This window comes from Trachurus trachurus (assembly GCF_905171665.1).
Source record: "Trachurus trachurus genome assembly, chromosome: 23".
NCBI classification, from domain to species: domain Eukaryota; kingdom Metazoa; phylum Chordata; class Actinopteri; order Carangiformes; family Carangidae; genus Trachurus; species Trachurus trachurus.
The window spans coordinates 18,722,472-18,746,119 of NC_139912.1; the positions used below are offsets into that span (position 1 = coordinate 18,722,472).

Genomic DNA, 23,648 nt, shown 5'->3' on the forward strand with positions numbered 1-23,648 from the left:
CCTAGGTCTCAGTTTGCCATTCCAGTTATTTATCTTCCCTTTTAAACCCTGATACTGTATTAAGAGTAGAATCAGACTGAACAGCTGCTGAAGTTTAAAAGTACAATAGAGCTGGAGTGATTAAAAACTGTAGGTACTGTGCAGTGTACCAAGACATCTGTAAGACTGTCAATAAATGTTTTATACACAGTCTGAAGCTGCTATGATTCTTCAGTAACTCACACAATAAAGCTGATAAACCAAAAAGCACAGAGTCAGCACAGCTCTGCTCCTCCAGCTCTCAAACATGAATTCAATCAGTTGTGGCAAAATGTCGAAACATCAAATAATATTGCGGAGGCCTAAATTGAGCTCTCGGCTGTATGAATGTAGAGTCAGTCGGCGCTGCACAGATTACAACATGCTGCATTTGTTTCTCACGTCATCCTTCAGTGAATTGGTGCCACAGGCTGAAGATCAGCTCTGTCTGTCTATCAGCCGCACAGATGCAGCAAATTCCTACAACAATGAGAGAGGCTGGAATTAATGGACAATTACAATCGATTAGAACTTTTAAGAACCTACAATGATGCTGACGAGTATTTTCCTCTCAAACAAGGACGGGGGGCTTTTAAATCACAGGCAGCACACCAGCTCCTTTTGATCTCACAGTGCAGAGACTATAGATCTTTCCCTTTGTAAAAACCAGGAGGGCGAGTCTCAGCGGACCAAAGCTCTCCCTCAGCACTTCATTAGTTTTTTTTTTCTTTCTTTTTTTTTTAAATTTAGCACAGAAGAATAGAGGGACACCTGCATGCAGCAGCAGCAGCAGCAGCAGCACAACCTGAGCTGAACCCTCAGGCTGAGTCTTCACTGTCACAGCATCAAGCTTCCAGCTTCTCTCACTAAACAGGCACCGCTGTAACAGTCATCGAAAAAAAAAAAAAAAGTGAAAGGCACAGTCTGAATATTGCAAATGGCAGGAGGCTGCAGCACTGTGGCAGTCAGGAGAGCAGTTTGGGACAGCTTAATCAGCAATGCATTATTTGCTTTGGAGAACCCTAGACGCACACACAGAGTTAACATGTCAAAGGAAATATTTAATTTTCTGTCATCCCCTCAGGCCTGCTGTCAGGGAGCTTATAATTTAAGAATACAGCTCAGCAGTGAGCTCTGAAATGTTACTGCTGTTTTTATGACACATCTGCAGTACCTTGTAATGTGCACAGTCATTTTGTACAAAGCTGTGCATATCATAGTGCCTATAGAGATCGTGACTGTCTTGGGGGGTTTTCCTGAATCATCTCAGGAGACAAAAGATCTGCAGGGAGGATGTATTTTTGTATTTCTGGAGTTTAACCCTGCAGTTACAGTAGCACCACCTTGGTTCCCTCAACTGAAATCTAAGTGGCATGTTTCCAGTGTCTTTTGGATAAAATTAAAGCAGATATCAGCTTCACGGCCGTTTCGGCTAATGCTGCGTTCAAGGCAGGCTTTTGAAACCGTAAGTTACAGCTTCAAGTCACAACTACGACTTGGTAGCGTTCCAGGTAACCCGTAGCTCGTGTTTTTACCATCCTGTTGTCTGTGAAAGTTCCCTATAACGGCCACTCATAACTTCCGACCCGTGAACTCGTACCAGATCGAACTGGTATGACTTCACAGGAAGGAAAAACACAAAGTACGAGTTTCTTTGAACGCACCATGAGTTAGCAGCCCCCGCCCTTGTCAGGCATCAATTGGTCCTCGTGCTACGTCACCACATTCACGCGCATCCCTTGGCTGCACACACAGCCCTTCATGCCGTTCTCTCTCCTCATTGGATAACACTTGTATCCCACAAGGAAAATTTTCTCCTCGGGTTACAGCAGAGCAGAGTGACGGAGAGACTCGTGTTTAGGCTGAAATACTTCATGTAAGTGATTGCTGACGGAAAATAGGACTATTTAGGACTTATATTAACAAAAACATTCCACTGATATCTGCTTTAACAGAGTATGACACTGAGAGGGTAGTTCAGCAGGATCATCTTCACGATCAGCCACTTCATGATGTGTTTGAGGCTGTAACAGTGGACTGATGACTAGATCAGTTTACATGTTCACTGTGATGACATTTAATGTCCCTAACAACCCCTGTAGTCTCATTTAGACACTTGTTAGCAACCAGACTTTTTTTTTTAAGAGATTAAAGCCTGACTATGTCGTTTTTTGACCTTTAAATAATGTTTCTAAACTCAGTTAGAAAAACGGTTAATAGGATGAATCGTGCCGCTGCTGCAGCCTGAGCGGGGTTGCGTCGGCTGCAACTGCACTCTGTAACTTTCCTGTGCGGGTAGGAACACCGTGGTCCTGGTACACCGCAGCTCCGCTGAGCTCCAGAGACTGAGCTCAAGCCCAGTCTCTCTGCTCCTCTCACCCACATACCAGCGCCCTGTGCTGGGCCGCACAGCCGGCCAGCCTCCCCTTCAGAGCTCGAGCTCTGGAGCTTTGCTTGGCACCGCTACCGGCAACACCACCGACACTGACGGCGGCAACAAATTCACGTAAGCTACTGTGCTTCTCGGGGAACGACGTAGCAGACAGTTTCTCTTCTCAACCAGAGTACCATGAACTACGATTCATAGTGGGAATCAGGAGTACTGATGTTTCTTAGTCAGGGCCGTTGCTAGGAATTCTGGGCCCCCTGAAAGAATACTAAAGTGGGCCCCTGACTTTTCCACTTTTTTTCTTAGACTACAAATGTATTATCATTTTTTATTTAGCCTACTTTGTTTTGATGCTAATGCAGCATTACTATGAGTATTAGTCAGGGTCTTATGCAGAATAATTCAGTCATACAAAGATTAGACTACTGGGTTTTTTTGTGGGCCCTACTGGGCGCTGGGCCCCTACAATTATCATCACCTTTCTCCACTATACAACGGCCCTGTCTCTAGTAGGATAAAAATCTGAGAGAAAACACAGACCTTATTTTAGACAAAAATCAAGACATCCTTCGAGACAAAGGAGCAGGAAGAGCTAAAATGCTAATTCAGTTCCTGGGTATATAGGACTCGTTCCAGCTCTCTATTGATTGACGGGTCTGTGTGTGTGTGTGTGTCAGCTGATGTGGTTCACCTGGGCCTTCCAGGCTATAAAAGCTGGTCCAGGAGCTCTCTCAATCTCCCCTCTTAGTTGCTGACATTCATTTATTTTTGGTATCATCTTTTCCATCAACAGATACGACGCCTCCACAGAACATGAGCCACTCACACATGCTCTGCTTTCATAGCTGAACCTGCTCTTTTGTCTCATCTTTTAGTTCAAATAAATTGTCTTTAGTGAAAAGCTTCTTGTTACATTCACTGGACCAGGGACCCATCTCTGATGACACCCCCATGTCAATCAACCGCTTGCAGAGTTGGGCCTGGACCACCACCAAGAGAGTGGGCTTACAAGTGGTGTAGATAATGAATATGATATTATTGACAAATAGTAAATTATGTTATTTCTTACTACAGTAAGTTTCCTCCAGTGAGGAGGAAATGGAAAATGGAAAATGTCACGGTGCAGCTGAAAGAGGCTTTACACTGCTGATAAAAATCTGTGGTCTGTTTGTGTCCATCAGGAAAAGAGGTTCTGTTGTGACAATTTTATTCAATCATAATTTTTCATTATTTTTATTCATTCACTCATGTTCTCAAATGCTATTCTAAACAACATGTTGATGTTCTATTTTGAATGTACATTTCCATGCCTCTGCCCTTTGAGTTGGTTATGTCTGCTTGGTGCTGAATAAACAAACTTGCCTCACCCCCCCAAAAAAAGCAGTGCCGGTTGTGACTGACAGACTCATGATGGACAGGTTTTTTTGTAAAGAGAGATATCCTCTTTTTTATTCCACACACTCTTCTTCCTCATCAAAGCCTGGCAGCTGCATCACCCACAACTTGACAGTCTGTTGTGCTAGCAGCAGCTAGCGTAGCCTGGGAAGCTCACTGCTTTCTAACACAAACAGGTTTTTCTTCATTGTCAAACTCTCTCAAGTGACATCGCTTGAGAGAGTTTGTCAGATTTGGAGAAGCTTCCTCTGGAGCTACAATGGCTCCATGGTGTGGAACTTCCCAACACCTGGAACTGACTGTCTGACTGTAATGGATACCATCACAGGAGATTGTCTTTAAAAGGTGCCATGTGGAGGGAGCTGCCCCACTGTTGCCATCTTGGCAGTGTCTCTGACTTCACCTCCAATTCCCAGCTAGTCCCAAAAATGAACAATGCAGATGGAGCTGGTTTGTTTGTTCACTTACTTGACTTCAGGCCTTAATAAAATGTAGTTGGGAGCTTTGGTCTGTGTGGACTGAGTTACTTTTATCAAAAGCAGCTTACGCTTCTGAGTAACACACCTTGACCTTGAAGTAAGCAGTCAAGGTGCTATTCAATCTACTGTATCTATCGAGATCAGGTGAAGAAGTGCAGGGTACGTGTGAGTTATTCATGTTAGTGTGTTCAGGCTGATTTATTTACCCCTATGCTGTCACCTGATGTGCACCTCTAAAAATGTCCAACTACGCATCGAGGCGACGCAGACTGCAAGGGCTTTGATTGGTCCACTCAGAATGTAATTTCTGGCAGTTAGCTTTCCCGGCGTGGCTAATGTGCCCGTCCTCTGTGTTGATTTGTTCAGTGGGCGTACCGACCGCCTCCTCAAAAGTCTTCTCCTTCGTCTGCGAATCAAGATTTGCAATAAAAGCATTTGTAGTTCAACATCAATCAGCTCCAACCCCAAAGCACCCACTGCGCCTGGAAATTAAACAAAGTTTCACAAACGACCCCTCTGAATCCACACTCCCTAGTGGGATGGTGGTGAATTGCACAGCAACGCATTCCCTCGATGCAGAACTTCAAAGGTGCACGACGGCGTCGAGGTACCAGCATATTTACGGCGTTGAACTGATGCAGGAGCATAAACTATGCTTTAGAGGTGTTGGGGAGGAGGTGCTCTCTGTGAGTCTTTAACAGAGTCCTGAAGGACGTCCTGCTCTCATAGACTCTGGCAGCTTGTTCCTCCTTCAGAGAACCACAGAGCAGAACGGTCTGGACTGAGACTGACTTGTGATCACAGTCATTAGAGGAACGCAGTGGCTGATAGTGAACATACAGCTGGATGATTGAGCTCCAGTAGATGGAGCAGACCCAGAGGTATTTTTGAGGGACATGAACTGTCGATCAGTGGAACAGTGTGCATGTGCATTCTCTGCAAGAATTTTTTATGTTTTATTTTTAAACCCCAAGCCACTTACCGATGGTGATTTGACTGACGCAGCTGTAGAAGGTTCCTGAAGAGACATTGTAGCTGCTGCTGCTGGGCTCACGGTCTGTGACAGGAGAGAGATCACACATGAGGTGGGGTGTCAATTCATTCAAAGCAACTTCAAACAAAGGCATTGATTTCTAGTACAGGTGAACAGTATTTCATTTTAAAGCCATTGCTTTTGTAATGAATGTGTATGGGCAAAATGTTTGGCTTCCATCAGTCACTAGGGACATAGCAAACTTTATTGCTTTGAGGCGCCATTCAGTCAACTTATTGTCATTGCGTACCTGAGATGATTTATATTTTAAATAAAATGTAACTCTATGTTATACAGTTAATTATGCACTACATTGAAACCTAGCAGAACTATGGACCAAAAGTCATATCTGATCAAATCTTTCTCCAGATATCAGTGTCCGTGTGAGTATTAATGAGAGAGCCAAAGAGAAGTGGCAGAATCAATGTACAATTTACACTTTAACTGCAAAATAGATTTTTTTGTGTAATGAAAAAAATCCCAATAAATGACTGTGGTGAAGAGGTTGGATAAAGGCTAAACCTTTGATAAACACTGGAACAGCTGATTTTATAGCAAATCTATAAACCTGTCTTATCTAACCTGTCTTCAGTTTATATCTGTCCACAACATTTGTCCTGGACACAATGCAGACAGAGGAGGAAAAGTCTTCTGAATATAACAATGTAACTTGTAAACTGTCCTGGTCGATGCGGAACATAATACATCACCCATTGTTAAAAAAGAATATTAACTCAATGTTTGATTCAATTCTGTGTCACAAAATGGTTTTACAAAAGCAGTTTAGGTCTATTCACGAGGCTTCTGCTGATGGTATAAAATTTGCTGACTGACGTCACTGTGATCACCTTTTAAATACAACTATGGCTGCTTCTTTGATGCAATGTGTGTCTGCAGAATTACACTGTTTTTATTTTCTTTCCTGAAAAGAAACCCATAAAGCATCTGTGATGAAAACATTTGTTTCCAACTTATTCTGAACTCTTTAATATGCACTTGAATATACATGCAACTTGAATGAGTCACTTAATATTATATGAGAGGTAGTGATGTACTGTAGCACTGCACTGGCTGTGGCCCAAGGACTCAGGTGTGCACTGAGGTATTCTCATCTGACAAGCAAACATCATTTAATTCAAATGCTATTTCCCATATTAATATTGGTAAGTTTACTGAAATCTAATATTGTACTCCATATCAACACTTATGAAGTGTCTTTTGTCCAATCAAAGCGCTTGATCTGAACTAACAGTTGGAGTAGATTTTATTAGCTTTTGACAGAAATACAAAAATATAACTGAATGATCGATACAGTAGCTTAATACAACAATGTATTTTAGCTATAAGTTATATGAAATCATTTCTTATTTATCACATTGAAGATGGCAGCTGAAGGAGCTACAGTGTCTGACTTTCACATGGGTTGGTAGGATAATATCAGCAGAAGAATCAAGTATGAGCTTTTTCCTGTTCCAAATTATCATTGGTCTTTAAAAAACCATTAGCCAACCTCTAGTGTCAACTTAACCACTGGACCTAATGCTGCTCCTGAGAGAGGGTACGACCCTGCAGCATTACAGGAACCAAACTCTAATCTTGCAATGTTACCGCCCTGCTCCACATGCTGAGCTACACAGGGAACAAACCCTGACCTTGGCAGAGTTAGTGGAGTAAAACCATGACTCTGTCAGCTTTACTGCTTTAGTCTACCAATTTATAAGAGAGGGAGGAACGAAACCCCTCCACTACGATGGGACACGATGAATGAAATTCATGACACAAGCAGTCAAACGGGAATGAACCCATATAACCTTTGAAGACTAGCAGGAGGAAAACCCTTTACTACTCCTGACAGTGTTTGAGGAATAATGCCTTAAACCCTGCAAGAGTTTCTGTTTGCCACTTCTTGATCTGGCTGCTTCTGAGTCTGCAGTTCTGAAGTGCAGCATTTCCAACCTCTAACCCTTTAATCATTAGGCTTGTGCAGCAACTCACAGTAACTATCTTCCCTGATGACTGTTCGCTCAGAGTAGCACCATTAAACTACCACTACATACAATATCTCACTGGATGGTCAAGTTTATCTTGTAGACCAGCGACAGCTCAGTTTATTTAACTTCAAAGCTGCACTGATTTCACTGTGTAGGGTTCAGACTGAAAGTTTACGTGGGACCCAGAAAATGTCCCTTTTTTGAGTTTGGGAGTGACTGACAACAGCTTTAGCAGTCTGATGGTTTGTGAGCAGGGTTGGGAGGGTTACTTTAAAACTGTAATTTGATTTGATTTGATTTGATTTTTTATTTAGCACACATTTAAGTTCAATGGTGCAAGGAGGGAGCGAAGCCCAAATGGGCTTGTACAAGAGTTCCACCCCTTTCAATAATTAAAACAACAGATTTCTAAGGCTAACAAAAAATCTTTGAAAAAGAAGAAGATAAAGTGCATAATCAATGTTATATAGGCAAAATGAGGAGATAAAAAACAGAGTAATCAATAACAAGTGGAGAGAGCGAAAATAAAGTAAAAAATATTCAAATGTATGTCTGGAGAAAGCGGGAAGTGACTGTATGTAGGCCTAGTGTATGGAGGACAATTATAAGTACTGATTACAGTGTAATCAGTAACTTACTCTAAGTTTCACACAATCAAAGTAATGCACCGTATTACTTTTAGCAAATCTTTTGGATCACTTCAATACCAGACATGCAAATTAAGAAGATCACATAGCCATCACGCATCAATTCACATAGATTAGATCCCTCCAAACAGGAAGTCAAACACACCGGGCATTTGGTATATTTCAGAATATAGCACAATGGATAAACTCTTGATTGTTAAATCATCACTTTGTCAACACTAGCCACACTCACTGGCACAAGCCGTGCATCATCAGTCAGTCAGAGGGTCCTGAAGCTGACAGGACCTCATGGAGGAAAATAAATAGTAATGGAGGTGGAGAACTGCAACATTTTATGATGGAAAACATCCATTCCACAAGAACACAAACAGAAAGTTTAAGAAAAAAAAAGAACAGCAAATCAAGTTCAAAAACGCAAAGTGATATGTTGTTTATTGTCACATTTATCTCACTCTATACATGGCTGCTATCCCATTAGCTGGTAGTGCTCTTGTGATCTTGTGATCTCGGGTCTCCAGAGACGGAGCAGTGGCCGATGTCTGATCCGACACTCGGAGCTAAACCGCAACGGAGGCGGCATGGTGTGTGGAAACTGGGGTACACACTGATTCCATGTGTTGGTTTGTTGTGTGGTTGTGTTGTAAAATGTTGTAAAGTGTCCTATGTGTGCACACTGTGCAAGTGCTCAGCGTTGATTTTAAAAATGTAATCCTACTCAGTAATCCCTGTTTTCATCCAATATACCGGTAATCTGATTACTTATTTTGTTCTGTAATGTTACGGATTACAGTTACCTTCTTTTGTATCCTATTAACGTATTGCTGTTAAATGTAATCTGATATTCCTCAAGCCTGTTAGTGAGGGTGGCCAGGATGGTTATTGCTTCAGTCCTTCAGTAGCCTACTACAGACTGTGGGTTTATCAGAGCTGTTTCACTGTTGTGACAGGAAACTGTGCTGATGAGAGCTGAAAGCATGCTAGCTGTGAGCCGCCAAATCAATACAATATGAAGGACACAAAAACAAAAACACACACAAGTGAGGGGGAATGGGAAAGAGAGTGATAATCCACTGTCACCTTTGACATCAGACACACACCTGAGCCAATGTTAACAGACATATTGAGTATTGCAGCTTTAAGATAACGAGGTCAAAATAAGATCAGATACACAATAAAGCTACTAAACAAATCACCGTAACCTTCTGCACCATTTGCACTGCACCATGAGTTTGTTCAGTTCTACAGCTGTGATGAATTTCACACTCAGTCCACCGAACCACAAGTAAACAGGCTTGTTGTGTCATGCTCGTAGGAAATCAATACCGCAAGAAAAATGTTCGGTAGATACACAGTATTGAATTATTTGACTTGTGTGATGAGGTATAGAGCTGCGTGCGTATCACTGAGATTTCATGGCCAATTGGTGAAATAACCTTGACACTGGAAACTTATGGGCCTAATTTGGAGCTCCAAGTCATCAGGGGAGACGGAGGTTAAATCATTAATCCGTCTCGGCAGAGGGAAAAGGCCCTCCCTGGCACTGCAGCCCAGTACCACCTCAACGTTTTCTCCTCTCGCTGGGAACTGAATACAAATGCTTCTGCTCATTTAGCAATTTGTAAAAAACTTGTATAGAAAACTCTCATTTCCTTATTCCCTAATCTAACACCTACAGCTGCATCAAAGAGGAGCGGCGGCGGCAGCACGCCGTACACATTCATCACTGACTGAAAGTGTTCACTTACATGTTTGGAGATAAGACTGAAGGTATTATTTATTACCAAAGCCACGGGAAAGCCATCGTGTGGGGTAAACTAATCCTATCAGACTCTGTGCAGCTTCCAATGATGTTCATTATTTATCATCAGATGGCGCTTTATGTTATGTTAAACATTTTTTTTCCCATCTCCACTTCCTTCACAGTGAGGTCAGTAGCTACTTTATGAATTACACCAGCAGAATTGGCCGCCCCATCCCAGCAGTGGACCATGCAGGCTCCAGTGACTGAAACATCTTCACAAGATGAGAGATAAACAGCTGTTTTATTGTGCGTGTCAGAGAAGAAGTCCAAGACTGTGATGCAGCAGCTGTGTGTCTGCATGATCTTCCCCTCTGCAGACAATTGTACTTTTGATACCTCTTTATGAGTGTGTGGAGATTTTTCAGTTTAAATGGAAGATTAGGAGTTGTATCTGTGCATTTCGGATTAATACCAGTCACTTATGTCCCACCCTGTTGGCCAATCTGAACATCTACATTAAGACTTTGTCCTGGGAACTGAAAACTGCAATCAACTGCTACATTTAATTACCTCAATTAAATTTCCTTAAGACCCTGGTGGCCCCTGCACCTCCCTCTGAAACCCGATGGCATGAACTCATAAAGGAGTTAGTTATGTGGGGTAATGAGGTGTTCCTCTGATTCTTTATGTGACTTTTATCGTCCCATGCAGTCACTTGGACCCCCACAGCCCCATGTCAGCCTCCATCAGAGAAAGCGCTGATACGAACCGAGGGGAGAAAAAAAAAAGACTTATTGACTAAGTTGTGTATCCTGCCGCGTGTGGATCTATTTGCTGCATCGGATGCCTTTTACTGTACCTGCGGATCCGGAGGAGAGGCGGGTCGCGATGGCGCGGCGCGGACTTCCCGGACAAACCCGCACCACCTCGTCCTGACACTGCAAACAGATGACCTGGTTCTCCGGGTTCTCCCCGACCTTGCTGCAGCCCCTGTGCTCGCCCCCCGCCTGGATCTTCATACCTGTGTTGATCTGACGGACGAGTCGCATGTCTGCCGCTCCTGCCTCATGCTCGAGCATCCTCCTCTCACCGGCGGCGGTCACACTTATTACGCATGGCTTCGGTGTGTGAAGGCATCGTCAACTCTCCCCCCCACATCCCCACAGCATCCATTACTCCACCCCAGCGCTGCCGCCGTTCAGATCTGGCTCCGCACGCCGGACCGGGCTCAACTCCGCTCAGCCTCTCTCGGCTCGTGCAGGTTGACTGTTGATGTTGCAGTCTTTACGCACGGCAGCAGGCGTGGCTGCTGCACGTGGGCGGAGAGGTCGCAGTGTTAAGTTGCTGTGGGAAAACTGGTGGTAAAGAAGGTGATCACGTCTTAGAATAAGGTCTTTTGTTCTGACTTTCAGGAAAACAGCATAAAGTCAGTTATGCACATGAGTTGCATAAAGGAGCATTATCCTACATGAATATGACTTACTTCTTGTTTGAGAATTTGTCTCCTGAGTGGGTAAAAAGGAGTGGGACTGGTCCAAGCACCAATCAGGATTCATTTGTATTGATTGTGGGTTGGCTGATCAGTGCAAATCAAATTACAGGAAAACGGTTACTGATTCTTAAAGTGTTAATAATAGTAAATCAACATACTGGCAAACACTTTAGATGTGAATTTTTCACAGGCACAAAATAGGTCATTACAGTGAGTTAATAGCAAACATGCACATTCATTTTCACAAAAAATGTTATAATAAAAGATAGAGTGGGAACCAAAGGTTGATAAAAAAAATCAAAAGGTCTAATAAATGGGCAGTTGAAAAAACCCATCCATATTTACTTAGTCTCTTTACCAATCTGACTCACACACCTCCTTTAAGTCTTAATCAAAAGCTTTACATGAGCAATGCAACATAAACAACCATACAGGTCCCACAGGAATAAAACAGCACCCATATGTAGGCTACTGACCTGAGTTGTCATAGTTACCATAATGAGGATCCAACTTTTAATGGCCAGTATTAAAGCATGTCCTTATCATTAGACAGTCTTTGCTGTCATAGTTACAATAATACCAATGTGTTTCACTTTGTTGAACGCTCATGAATAGAAGAACAGAAAATGCTGCTTTCCAACGGGAATTTAATACCTTTCTCACATTCATCCATCCATCACAACTTCCTCCTGATGTGGACTTTGTCTCTTACACCAAGTCGCTACACTTTTCCGTTTCCTCCTGTCATAATTAGCCTAATGCAGCCAGTCTCATGGGGGCTGTTATAATGAAATACAGGCAGAGAAATGTACAGTTTACAACCAATCAACCTGGAAGTATCACTTTATCACTCAGTTTCCCTCCACACATATAATGCTTTTCTACCATACACACACTGATAGACTGAGTGGGATTTACTTTTACCCAAGGATGTGCCAGGGATCCAACCAACAACCAACTAAACCTGCTCCACCTCCTGAGAGACACCACCTCCTCTGTCAACAGATGAAATCTTTCATAACCTTTACTTCAAATAAAGCAAAGATAGTAGAATTAGATGGTGACGGCAAACAAAGCAGTGAGTAAAACAAACCGATATATCTGGCAAATGAGCTAATGGAAAACTGTCAGTGTTATACAGATTATTACAGCCAGCACTACCACTTGACAGGCATGAGTCCACTCAATGTGCAGTCATCCCCTTCTGAATGCCCTTCTCTACTCTGCTGTGTGGTTTCACTGACAAACTGTAAAAACCACAGAACATAATGATATGTTTCTGCAGCACTGCAGTCCTGAAAGTCTGCAGCACAACATGCTACTTTCTCTCTTTTTTCCTGTAACACCAGTGCCATCAGCAGCAGCAGCATCATCTGATCATGTTCAGTGCTTGTTGAGAGGAGAGGCCGGGTGATGCAGCTGGATGATGCAGAGCACAGTTCAACCCACAGTACCATCATCAGTCTAGATACAGAAAATAAAAAGAGTTGTTTTCTGAGGTGTTTTTTGTGTTGTCACACATATGTCACCTTAACCAAAACCAAAATGTCTAGTATTTATGGTAAACTGAAGTGGAGTCATACATACTGTACTGTAGGCTTCCCTATGGTATCACAGAGCAGAGTGTCTGTGGAAACATAAATGTCATGAATTAAATATGTTGTTTACAGTATTTATTCCACATACGCCATGTTTAATATTTCTCACCAGACTCCCTGCACCAGACTAATCCTCACTGAATAGATGCTGTGACCAGTGTTAGTAAATAGGGCACTTTACTTTCCGCTTAACTGGGCGGGTATAAATAGTTTGGGGCAGGTTGTGATCATTTAAAGCAGAAGTAAGTGATCCGGTCGTTTTGGCTAATGCTGCGTTCCAGGCAGGCTTTTGAAACCGTAAATTACAGCTTAAAGTCACGACTTATGACTTTGTAGCGTTCCAGTCAACCCACTCGTGTTTTTCCGAACTGGGCTGCCTTGAACGCACCATAAAGTCTTATCAGCCGACGGAGTTAGCAGCCCCCGCCCTCGTCATGGATCTATTGGTCCTCGTCCCTACGTCACCACATTCAGGCACATCCCTTGGCTGCACACACAGCCCTGCATGCCGTTCTCTCTCCTCATTGGATAAAACTTGTAGGATACGAGAAAGGTTTTCTCCTCGGCTCAGAGCAGAGCAGAGTGAATGAGAGACCCGTGTTTCGGTCCAAACACTCTATGTAAGTGATTGCCGTCGGAAGATATAACTATTTAAGACTTATATTAACACAAAAATATTGCTTACTTCTGCTTTAAGCTATACTGTTTCTATCATTTGGGCACTTTTTCTCCTATAAGGTGAAGATATGTTGCAACAAATCCTCAAAAAGCATGATTGAAACCGACAGGGTTCCCTCAACTCACATCAGAGCTTTATTTTATATAGTTACATACACCAGCTGTGTGACACCATTAAAAAGATGAAGCGGTAACATTTGGTGTATGCCTTCTGTATATTATGATGTTGACCAACGACATTAATCTCACAGACAGTGCAGACAGATAAAGCTGCTGAGCTGTACTCATTCTTTACAGTAAAGTGCAAAATCAGAGCCAAATTAGAGCAAGTAAAAAAGCTAAATGACTGACTCCAGAAACTGTATATAATCTGTTGCTTCCAGCCTTGGCAGTGCACTACTAAATACTTGGAAGGAGAAAACACCAGAGTGGAGGAAGGCCCCTTGGCTCAGGGGAAATAGCCCAGATATGTCGGATAATAACTCAGCTGCTGCAGAGGACCTTTATACTGTTCTACATTCACCAGCAGAGACCAGACTCAGCTGAGCCGGGCTTCATCTGCTGCCTGGTGAACAGTCTGTCATCTTCTGTGTGCTTAGTGTCGGCTTTGAATCATCTCAGACTTCATATCGAAACACACTAGGGGTGTTTTTGAGGGATGCCGTGCATAAGCGAGAGAGTTTTAACAAAGATTTAATCAGAGCTGCTGAAAGAAGAGGTGATTACTGAGCAAACCTGTTTTTTAGCATCTATCCTAGAAACAAAGACCAGGTTCCGCTAATCTGGTTTTGTATTTAAAGGATCTGTTTATATAGGCCTGCTCTTTGTTGTCAGACACTGCTCACAGAACGCTTTACAGGCAAATCCTCTTGTTGTCTCATGTTACAAAAGTCCTGTCTAATTTTTGCACTTGGAGTTGAGTGCTGTTTTCCTTTTCCCTAAGAAACTGGAATTTACCACTGCTTTTACCTGCTTAATATTTAATTAGCATTGCTGACTAGTTTGAATTATGGACTAATCCCAACATATAGTGGGTATGGAAAGTATAGAAAAAAGTTCCAGAAGGTCAACCATTGCTACAGCCCTCCACCAATCTGGGCAACGTGGCAGAGCGGCCTGATGAAGGCCTGTCCCTGGTTGACCTTCTGGAACTTTCTCCCATCTCCACACAGGATCTCTGGAGCTCAACCAGAGTTAAGTGATCTTTAGGTTCTTGATTACCTCTCTAACCAAGGCTCTTCTCCCCCAACAGGAAGAGTCCTGGTTGACCCAAATGTCTTCAATTTCAGATTGATGGAAGGATTTTTCAAGCCTTGCTACTGTGCCTTGCTACAGTACAATTCTGTCTCTGAACTCTTGGGGCACTTCCTTCGACCTCATGGATCTCATTTTGCTCTGATACACACTCAGCAGTAAGGCCTTATTTAGACAGGTGTGTACCTTTCTAAAACACAACTGGAACACAGCTATATTTATCAGAAACATGCATTGTCCTTTCTCTCTTGATCTAATAAACTAAACTAAACAGTGGGTAGTGCGCCCAGGTGAGACTCCTCCCCCAACCAGGTAGGGTATAAAATGGTGTCTGCTGGTTTCAGTCAGCTTCTTCCTGGCTCCTGATGGAGGGTGGGGTAGGTGGCTGCATAATAGCTATTTTACCTTGAGGTGGTGACTAGACCAGGGTCCTCACTTTTCTTTAAGACCTGTAGTTTTAGGGCTCACTGACCCTGTGTCCTGTTTTGTCCCTTTGCCTTTGTTTCTGCCCTTTTTGTTTTTGCCTCGCTTGGTTTTGGGATGTTTAGTTCTCCTCTTAGTTTGTTAGAGTGTTCCTCATTTTGGATTCTTTTTTCCTAATCGGCTGATGATCAATTGGGTTGTTGGTTAGTTGGATTTGTCCTCTTTTTGTATGCAGTTCTTGCTCTTTCGGTGCAGCTGGGTGCTGTAAGATGGGAGGCTAGACACCTTTGGTGAGGCCCCTACACCTTTAGCATATAATTAAGAGCACCCGGGCATAATTGTTGGGGCATGTTGGCCATGGATTGCTGTGCTGCACCCACGGTGAGTGAGAAGGGGCACCTCCGGGCACTTTTCAGTAGTCTGCCTCCCCACTAGTGGCCCAAGACCACTTTTTTGTTTGGATGGATTTAAAATTATTTTCAGCCCATGTGACTTATACCTTAGACTAGTTAGGTTTTAGACATTGTGAATCATCTCTTGTTAATAAATGAGGTTGTTGTATACGTACCACCACTCACATCTAATTATTTCTCCTCATCTCCAGCAGCTTCAGTCCTCCTCACCATTTTAAGTTTCTTCAACAAATGATTTGGCCTGTTACCACCACATGTCTCTGCCTGTTCAGTCGTGAACCTGTGTCCTTAAAGCTTTAAAAGCTGTAGTGCATAACTTCTGTTGAACCCAAGAGGAATTCTATATAATTACACAAACGCTGCAGGCGCTTGCATGACGTGACTGGCTGCATAGGTTGCACATACATTCCCTCTTAATCTTTTTATGTTTTCTTCCTTGTACAGTAACTGTTCAGTGTACTCATTAAAGGGACATTGTGTAACTTCTCCTGTTATCTATTCACGAAAATCGATTATTTGGTTCAAAAGTCTGTTTTTCATTAACCAGTAATCTCCCCCATCAACAAACTGAAGTGTTCCTTTCAGCTCTGAATGAGCTCGGTGCTGGCTGCCATGTGGTGTCGCCATGTTTTTACGTTCAGTGGCAGACAGACGGTAGGAAACCACGGAAACTCAGCAGAGACACCGGAGGCAAGGCAAGGCAAGGCAAGGCAAGGCAAGGCAAGGCAAGGCAAGGCAAGGCAAGGCAAGGCAAGGCAAGGCAAGGCAAGGCAATTTTATTTGTATAGCCCGTTTTTACAAACAGTTTGTCTCAAAGGGCTTTACATGGCATCGTAACAACATCCTCTGCCCTTAGACCCTCACATCCACTGAGGAAAACTCCACGGAAAACCCTTTTTTCTGAGCTGTCGGCTCAGGTTGAGGTGGCGTCTGTGAAAAGTCACAGAAGTCACAGAAGTCGAGAGAAAGCCGGTAAAACGTGGGTCAGGTCAACAATACGACATCGCCATGACAACATATTGTCACGTGTATTGTTTTGCCTCGTGCTGACGGACTACTTGTTTACATAGAGGCTTGTTTATGCCGTTACGTGCAGCGGCTGTCGTCCGTCTGCCCAATTTCACGTGAATGCAGCATGAATCACTTTCTTTCATTGTTTGTTTTCCTTATGGCGAATGACAGTCCACTTCTGCAGCATGTCTTGGGTGCTTCAGCGGGTTGTCGGCCATGTTGGTACCTTTTGCTAGGAGACCCACTGCTCCTCCTCCCCATCTCTTCCTGTTGTGAGGAAACACGTTATTTCCTGTGCGCAGTGCCGGAATGTTGCGGGTCGACACAAAATGTAAAACAAAAAATACTGAAAAACAAAGAAGACCTGTTATACATGTTTTTTTTTTTTTTTTTTTTTTTTACCTCTAGTATATCCTGGGGTGAAAGTCCACAGTTGGCGTTGTTGGCCACTTTTCGTCACTGATGGCTCACCCCGCTCACTGAGGGGATGAGACTTAATTCTCTGAACTATAGTTCAAAGTAATTCAGCAATCCTGCAGGTTTCAAAATGCTTCTATCTGCGGTGGTGGATCAGCTGACATGCTACAGATTGCTGAGTTGAGATCATCACAATTTGAACAATAGTGACAAACTGCAGAAGCAGAGGGACATGTAGTCTGTGATAGGACATGTAATGAGAGTGAAAACATGCTGCGAGTGTACAGTAATTGTGCCATGTGCACGATTGCAAAAGAGTGCAGTGTCAAAATGCTTTCAAATATTTACCCTATCCTGCAAAAGGTTCATGGCAGAGTCACCTGATGAAGTGTAAAGAGAGGCTGCTGTCAGCAGCTGTGGTTGAATACTGATCAATAAGGGAGATTTCTAATGTGACTACAGTGCCTGGAAGCCAGACGGATACGACAAACTATTTGGATAGTGAGGATTTTACAATTTGAGTTTTACATTATTTTGCAATAACAAGTTGTGGGTTACAACTTTCTTTTGTTTGATTTTTTTAATTCCAGTTCCAGATGAACTGGTCACAGTGGGCTGCAGCAGCCAGAGAAGAGATGAAGACAGATTCCTGATCAGGATGGTCCAAGCTTGTAAAAGAAGGGAGGCAAACTTTTGCCTTCCAAAGTATGGAGTCATCTTCCTTTTACTGGCTGCGTTTGTTTTAATCTATGTGCTACATGACATCAACTTAGAGGAGGTGAGGACCAAGTTTGTATGTTTACACAAATAGGTTTAGTTTTGAATCAATTTGTGTTTGTTAGAAACAAAGGATTGTTTTTTAAAGACTAATAAAGTAATGCAAGCCAATCTTCTTATGTTCATAATCTCAACCATAAAACCTTGTTATCTTTACTCTTTTCTACTCAATAGCTACCAAATACCCATCAGCTATTGATAAAATTATGTTGATCTTACATGCATCTTAAATGCATATTTCAGTAATTACAAACTTAATTTGTGTAGATCAAGCATGATTAATCTTTTTTTAAACTTCTCTCTTTTTTGTACATAAGGAAAGTGTAAATGAAAAGTAATATTTAGCCATTTAGATTCAACAAAGTTAAACTTGGTATTAATTCCATTATTTTTTCTATGTTCTAAATGAATGAGCAATAAGACAAACAGCAGACAGTCATATTTACACACTGCAGTGGCCAAATATCTTCCTTGCAAGTTTGACAGTGTGCAGGAGTTTTGGGTCTGCCTGTCACTCTCCCACGCACCTGTCTGAAAATAAATGTGTGAAGTATTTTTTTCTTTGAATAATTCTTTAAAAAATGAAGTTTTTATATAAGTAGTTTGTGTGGGTGGCATGGTGGTGTGATGGTTAGCACACGTGCTTCCCAACCAGAAAGTTCAGGGTTTAAATTTAATGATTTAACCTAGCTTGATCTACATTGATTTGATTGATTTTAAGATGATCAGTGTAGATGACCCTATTTGAAATGTTCATTGTTAGTTTTCACAATATAGCCTAGTTCTTTATGTTTCTAATTAAAACGTGAATCAAGGCAAGTTATATTCTTTACAATCCTGCACTGTGACTGGCTGCCAGCAGTATTGTTATTATCTGAACCTGCTGGTTCCCTTTAGTTCCCAAAGACAATATACAAACCGGTCAGATATATTTAAAAAAAAATCATATATCAAAGTATTTGTTTATTTAGACAAAGGTCCTGTAAATCTGTCAGCTTGTTTCAGTAAGTTACAGCCCATATGCAAACAGACCATGTATGCACAACTCTGGTCACTGTAAATTTATTGAATTTACAAAATTTAGGTCATAGAAATATATGTTTGAATTGTAGATGTGATTGCAGAATGTGAGCATAGACAAAAAAATTAAATAATGAGAAATTCATAAATCCACACTCACAGCTTAGTGAATTAGTCTCTATGGGTATATGCTCATTAAAATATTCTATTTTTTAATGTACAAACATATATATATATTATTTATTCATTTATTTGTGCTGTTAAGATTTATTGTAATTGAGTGCAGGACATTACGACTGTAAACGTTCAGTTGAGGAAATCACTGAAGGATAATGGCTTTTCCCTGTCTCCACCTCACCAGAAGAGTTAGTGAGTTAAGTCCCTGCAGGCTTAGTGTAGTTCAGTCCAGTGTGAATGCACACACTTTAATGTGTCTTACAACCATAAAAAACTAATAAGTAAGTAATTTCGTACTGTGTGGCAGGAAACATCTTCCTCCCTTGCTCATTTGTTTCCAATACTTTCTCATGTCCCACTTTCAGCAAAAAGTCAACTCCACTATGATCCTCCCAAAATTTTTAACAGACCCTTACATGCATCACGGCTTCTGCACCTTCAAACCACTAACCACAAATGACGCTCAGGAAGAGGACCTCATACTGGACTCCATTGCATGGCCTGAAACCGCAGCTCTGGTTTCTCTGAAGCAGACCAGTGATCCTGCTCACAGCACCTTTACAATTCTCCCAAAGAAGGGAGGAGGACAGTGGCGTGTAGGAGATCAGCTGGAGGTTATGATTAAAATGTACGACTTCCAAGGCCAACCCAAGCAATCTGGGGGGGACTTCTTAGTCAGCCGTCTACATAACCAGGAGCTTGGTGCAGGTGTGGCTGGGCAAATGGAGGATCACCTCGATGGCTCCTATTCTGCTGTGTTCTCTTTGCTCTGGGAGGGGAGCGCTGAGGTTGAGGTGATGCAAAAATACTCAAGTTCATTGTTGTTGTAAGTCTTTATACAAATTGAACCTGACGCTCTCCGGAGGCCTGTGCTTGTTTTCTCAGTGAAAGCTCTGTTTCTCTATCCCATCAGGTGACACTGGTTCACCCTAGCGAGGCTGTGACCGTCCTGCGAAGACTGACCAGGGAACAGCCAGACAGGATTTACTTTGAAAGCGCCTTCCGCTCAGGCTCGGTGTCAGAGAAGACCACCTGTAACGTCTGTCTGCATCCGACCCAGCAGCCGCTGTGCAACTACACTGACCTCCAAACAGGTGACCCGTGGTTCTGCTACAAACCAAAGAAGCTGAGCTGTGATACCAGGGTCACACACTCTAAGGGGGGGTTCAGACAAATCCTCAAGGCTGAGGAGGAGCAGCTTTTTCAAAGGTGAGGGAGTAGAGACAGGTAGGACCAGCTTTTTGAATGACTTTACATCTCAACATCATGTATTCATTTGTATATATTTATTCAAAATTGTGTTTATTTTTCTTTATTCTATCTATTGGTCGTATTTTTCTATTTGTATTGTGTTTTGTGTGTTATTTGCTTGCTGCTGTAACACAGTCATTTCCCAGCCTGGGATAAAGAAAGTCTTCATTTTAGTATTAATCTTAATTTGGAATACATACAGTAGAGTATTACCTATATCTATTAGATGTGCATGTTTAAAATGGATTTACAGTTTTTGAAGAAGCACAAATTAAGCAGTCTGCAGTAACCCATCTTATTATGTTCACTCTGTTTTCCATCAGTAATGTCAACATGAAAGTCTCCATTAAAGCTTCAGGATCTGCCAGTGTCACTGTGTTGCCAATAACAACAGGTAAAGCAGGATTTTTACAATAATGATTGATCACTGTTGTTCTACTTTAAATATGCAACAGGTTGTTAGATGTAATTCAGGCAGAAGCTTTGTGCAAACATTGTATGTGTGGGTGGTGGTGACTATATGTTGCTACATCAGTGTTTGTATTCACCGTTTCCATATTTTTTGCACACTTGTGTGTGTGTTTCTCTTTTTAAAAAGTTCTTCCATGAAAACGTCAATGCACAGTAAGCTGCATATAATTCATACTCTCATCAAAAAACCTAGTCAATAATAATAATGATAATGTAGGAGGATCAATAAATGCAGATAATGACCGATATGTACATATTGGACATCGAGACAGAGGGAGAGAGATGGGCATCACAACTGTCACAGCAACAGCAGCCGCTCTACTGAGCTGATCAGCTGGGGCCAACCTCCGTCGTCATCCCGGGGGAGAAAACGAGCCAACTAACTTATCCGCACGCTTTTAGAGGTTTACCGCTGGCTGGTTAAATTCTTTTTAGGAGATTAATGTTGGTCTCATTGATGAAATTTAACAACTGTGGCAGTCGCATTATTGTTTGAATGAAAAGTGACCAGGGCTGCCTCTGGGCTACGTACTGAAATCACCACATTTACGTAAATAAATAAATGTTTTACAATGAACCGATCAGTCTACAATCAATTTTATTTGGTTAAGTCAACATGGTTACTGTAAGATTATGACTTCAATTGGTCGGTATTAGAGACTGATGGTTTTGGTTCTAATAAAGACTTGTTTTCAGTGACAACCCCAAAAAAAAAAAAAGAAGACTCACTAACGTCTCTATTCTTCTCACTTCCCCTCATATCCAGCAGAAGTGAACAACACTGATGTGAAGTCTGGACATGCGGGCTATTACTACAAAGGAAGGTGGAGAGCACTGAGGGGAGCCCAGTTTCAACAATTCAACACCTCCTCCTCCATCAGTGACTGTCTGAGAGGCATGAAGGTCCACCTGTATGGAGACTCCACCATCAGACAGTGGTTTGAACACCTCACTGAAGCACTACCAGGTACCTGATCTGCAGGCGTTTCCTCTGTTTGATGTTATTCTCACTGTGGATTAATGCGTTTCTTGGTGAATGCTTCCAGATCTCAAGGAGTTCGACCTGCACAGTCTGAAGCAAGTTGGACCTTTCATTGCTTTACATTATGCACACAACATCTTGGTGAAGTACCGCTGCCATGGTCCTCCTATCCGCTTTGTTGACGTTCCCACCAGCGAGCTCCGTTACATCGCCAATGAACTAGACGGTTTAACTGGAGGCAGAAGCACCGTTGTCGTTATTGGCATCTGGTCCCACTTCAGCACCTACCCCCTTGAGGTATACATCCGCAGGCTGCAGAGCATCCGCAGGGCGGTGGCGCGGCTGCTGGACAGAGCTCCAGACACAGTGGTCATCATCCGGACCGCAAACCTTAAAGCACTGACGCTTTATGAGACACTGACCAACAGTGACTGGTACTCTCTGCAGCGCGACAAGGTGCTCAGAGCCATTTTCAAAGGGCTGAACGTTCACCTGGTGGACGCCTGGGAGATGGGCCTGGCCCACCACCTGCCACACAGCCTCCACCCACAGCCTCCCATCATCAAGAACATGATTGATGTTGTTTTGTCCTACATATGCCCTTAATAGGGTGGTTAGGTGTATGTGTGTGTGTGTGTTTGTTGGGAAAGGAGAGCACATTCAAACACACATGCTGAGTTTACATATTTCCACCAGGTGCTGCTTTTTTCAAGCACACACAGACTGGACTATTTAATTTTTCTAATCTTTCTCTGAGCCAGCACAAAGGAAAGAGTTGGGGTCTGCCACTGCTGAATCATCTCACTTAAAGAGGAACTATGCAAGATTTTTACCTTAACTACATGTTGTGGGAATTTTAGGCCTGCCTGAGGAGAGTCAAAAAAATGAGACCAATGAAACATCCTGCGCAATGATTTAATTCTTTATAGAGAGGTATAGAGATAGAGGTATAGAGATAGAGAGGTATAGAGAAGGGACACAACACAGAACCACACAGTCTAGTAGCTCAGGGTTGTGCCCCCTAAGCAGTGGTTGCAGCCCCTTCTTATACTCTATCCTATACCTCTGGTCATCTCATTCCCAGCCATAAGATGAGGTCACATGGGTAATAAAACAATCAGGGTGCAATACTGAATGGATGTGTGCCAAGTGTTATGTTAACCCCATTTTTTGCTCAACTATAGGAGTTTACAACCTAGATCAGTCTAAGATTTTCTTGAGAGGGAAGCACAATGGGGTTAATGTATTAAATATGAATTATTTTTAGAAATACACATTTGGGTTCTGATTTTTTTTTAAACACAAATACACATTAAATGCTAGAAGTTTAAGAGAAGTTTGTGTAAAACTAAAAACATTTCTATTCCATAATTCAGTAATGAAATGGAAAACAGAGAAATAGTAAATGGAAAATCCTTATTGTGTTGGTTGTAATTGTGCAAATGTGTGTCTGTTCCTCAACTACAGCCCAGCAGTGTGTGTGTGGAGAGGTAACATTGATTTTATTTGTGCCATGACTAGAAAGAGCATTTTCCAGCCAGTGTGGTCCCAGACTTTGACCTTGACAGACACAGCACCACTAAGATAACACATGCTTGTTGGTTTGGCCACTGTTGGTTCACCTCAGTTTTCTCATAGGAGCCATGACTGTTGTGGTTCCTGGAAATAATAGTTTAGGGTCCAAAAACACCTTTGCATTCAAGGCAGTTCATCCTTTCATCTCAATGTCCATGATTTATTGCTGTATGCCTTACAGAATTGCAGATTTGTTTTGTTGTTTAAGTATTCTTTTACATTTGTCTTTACTTCTTTGTCTGTTTACATTGTCTTTAATTGTTTCTGTAAGGTGACCTTGAGTGCCATAAAAGGCGCTTCTAAATAAAATGTATTGGTAGAATCTGTAATTTTACATTGGAGCTCATCATTTCTCAGATTAGGTTTTATACTGGAAGTAAAAACCTGTTTGACTGTGCACTGAAAAATAAGGTAAA

At 42.2% G+C, this 23,648-nt stretch overlaps 2 protein-coding genes across 5 annotated transcripts in view; one reads left to right on the top strand and one right to left on the bottom strand.

Moving 5' to 3' along the window:
- Window positions 1-10,773, bottom strand: part of LOC311006375 (anoctamin-4-like) — a 54,426-nt gene extending 43,653 nt beyond the window's left edge. Inside the window, exons 1-2 of the mRNA XM_083999192.1 lie at window positions 10,553-10,773; window positions 5,264-5,338 (exon numbers count right to left, since the gene is read on the bottom strand). Of these exons, the coding sequence (XP_083855318.1) occupies window positions 5,264-5,338; window positions 10,553-10,772 (295 nt within the window). The 5' untranslated portion in view covers window position 10,773. The remainder of the gene's footprint in view (window positions 1-5,263; window positions 5,339-10,552) is intronic.
- Window positions 10,774-17,340: 6,567 nt separating this feature from the next.
- On the top strand, window positions 17,341-23,554 carry LOC311006761 (NXPE family member 3-like). Of its 4 annotated transcripts, XM_083999702.1 has the most exons (7): window positions 17,341-17,480; window positions 17,570-17,757; window positions 19,319-19,747; window positions 19,867-20,162; window positions 20,528-20,598; window positions 21,442-21,642; window positions 21,722-23,554. In XM_083999702.1, the coding sequence occupies exons 2-7, from the start codon at window positions 17,638-17,640 to the stop codon at window positions 22,261-22,263; spliced, it is 1,659 nt and encodes a 552-aa protein (XP_083855828.1). In that variant the 5' UTR covers window positions 17,341-17,480; window positions 17,570-17,637; the 3' UTR covers window positions 22,264-23,554. The 4 variants fall into 4 exon arrangements, with proteins under 4 accessions (XP_083855828.1, XP_083855827.1, XP_083855829.1 ...); XM_083999701.1 differs by having other exon boundaries at window positions 17,411-17,757; XM_083999703.1 differs by having other exon boundaries at window positions 17,413-17,757; window positions 21,445-21,642.
- The last annotated feature ends 94 nt before the right edge of the window (window positions 23,555-23,648 follow it).

Bases quoted from the DNA above. Each gene is read 5' to 3' on its own strand.
- LOC311006761 (XM_083999702.1), top strand. From the start codon at position 17,638: ATGGTCCAAGCTTGTAAAAGAAGGGAGGCAAACTTTTGCCTTCCAAAG. The intron at 20,163-20,527 runs GTGAGGGAGTAG...GTTTTCCATCAG, and splicing joins GAGGAGCAGCTTTTTCAAAG to TAATGTCAACATGAAAGTCT. The intron at 21,643-21,721 runs GTACCTGATCTG...GAATGCTTCCAG, and splicing joins CCTCACTGAAGCACTACCAG to ATCTCAAGGAGTTCGACCTG.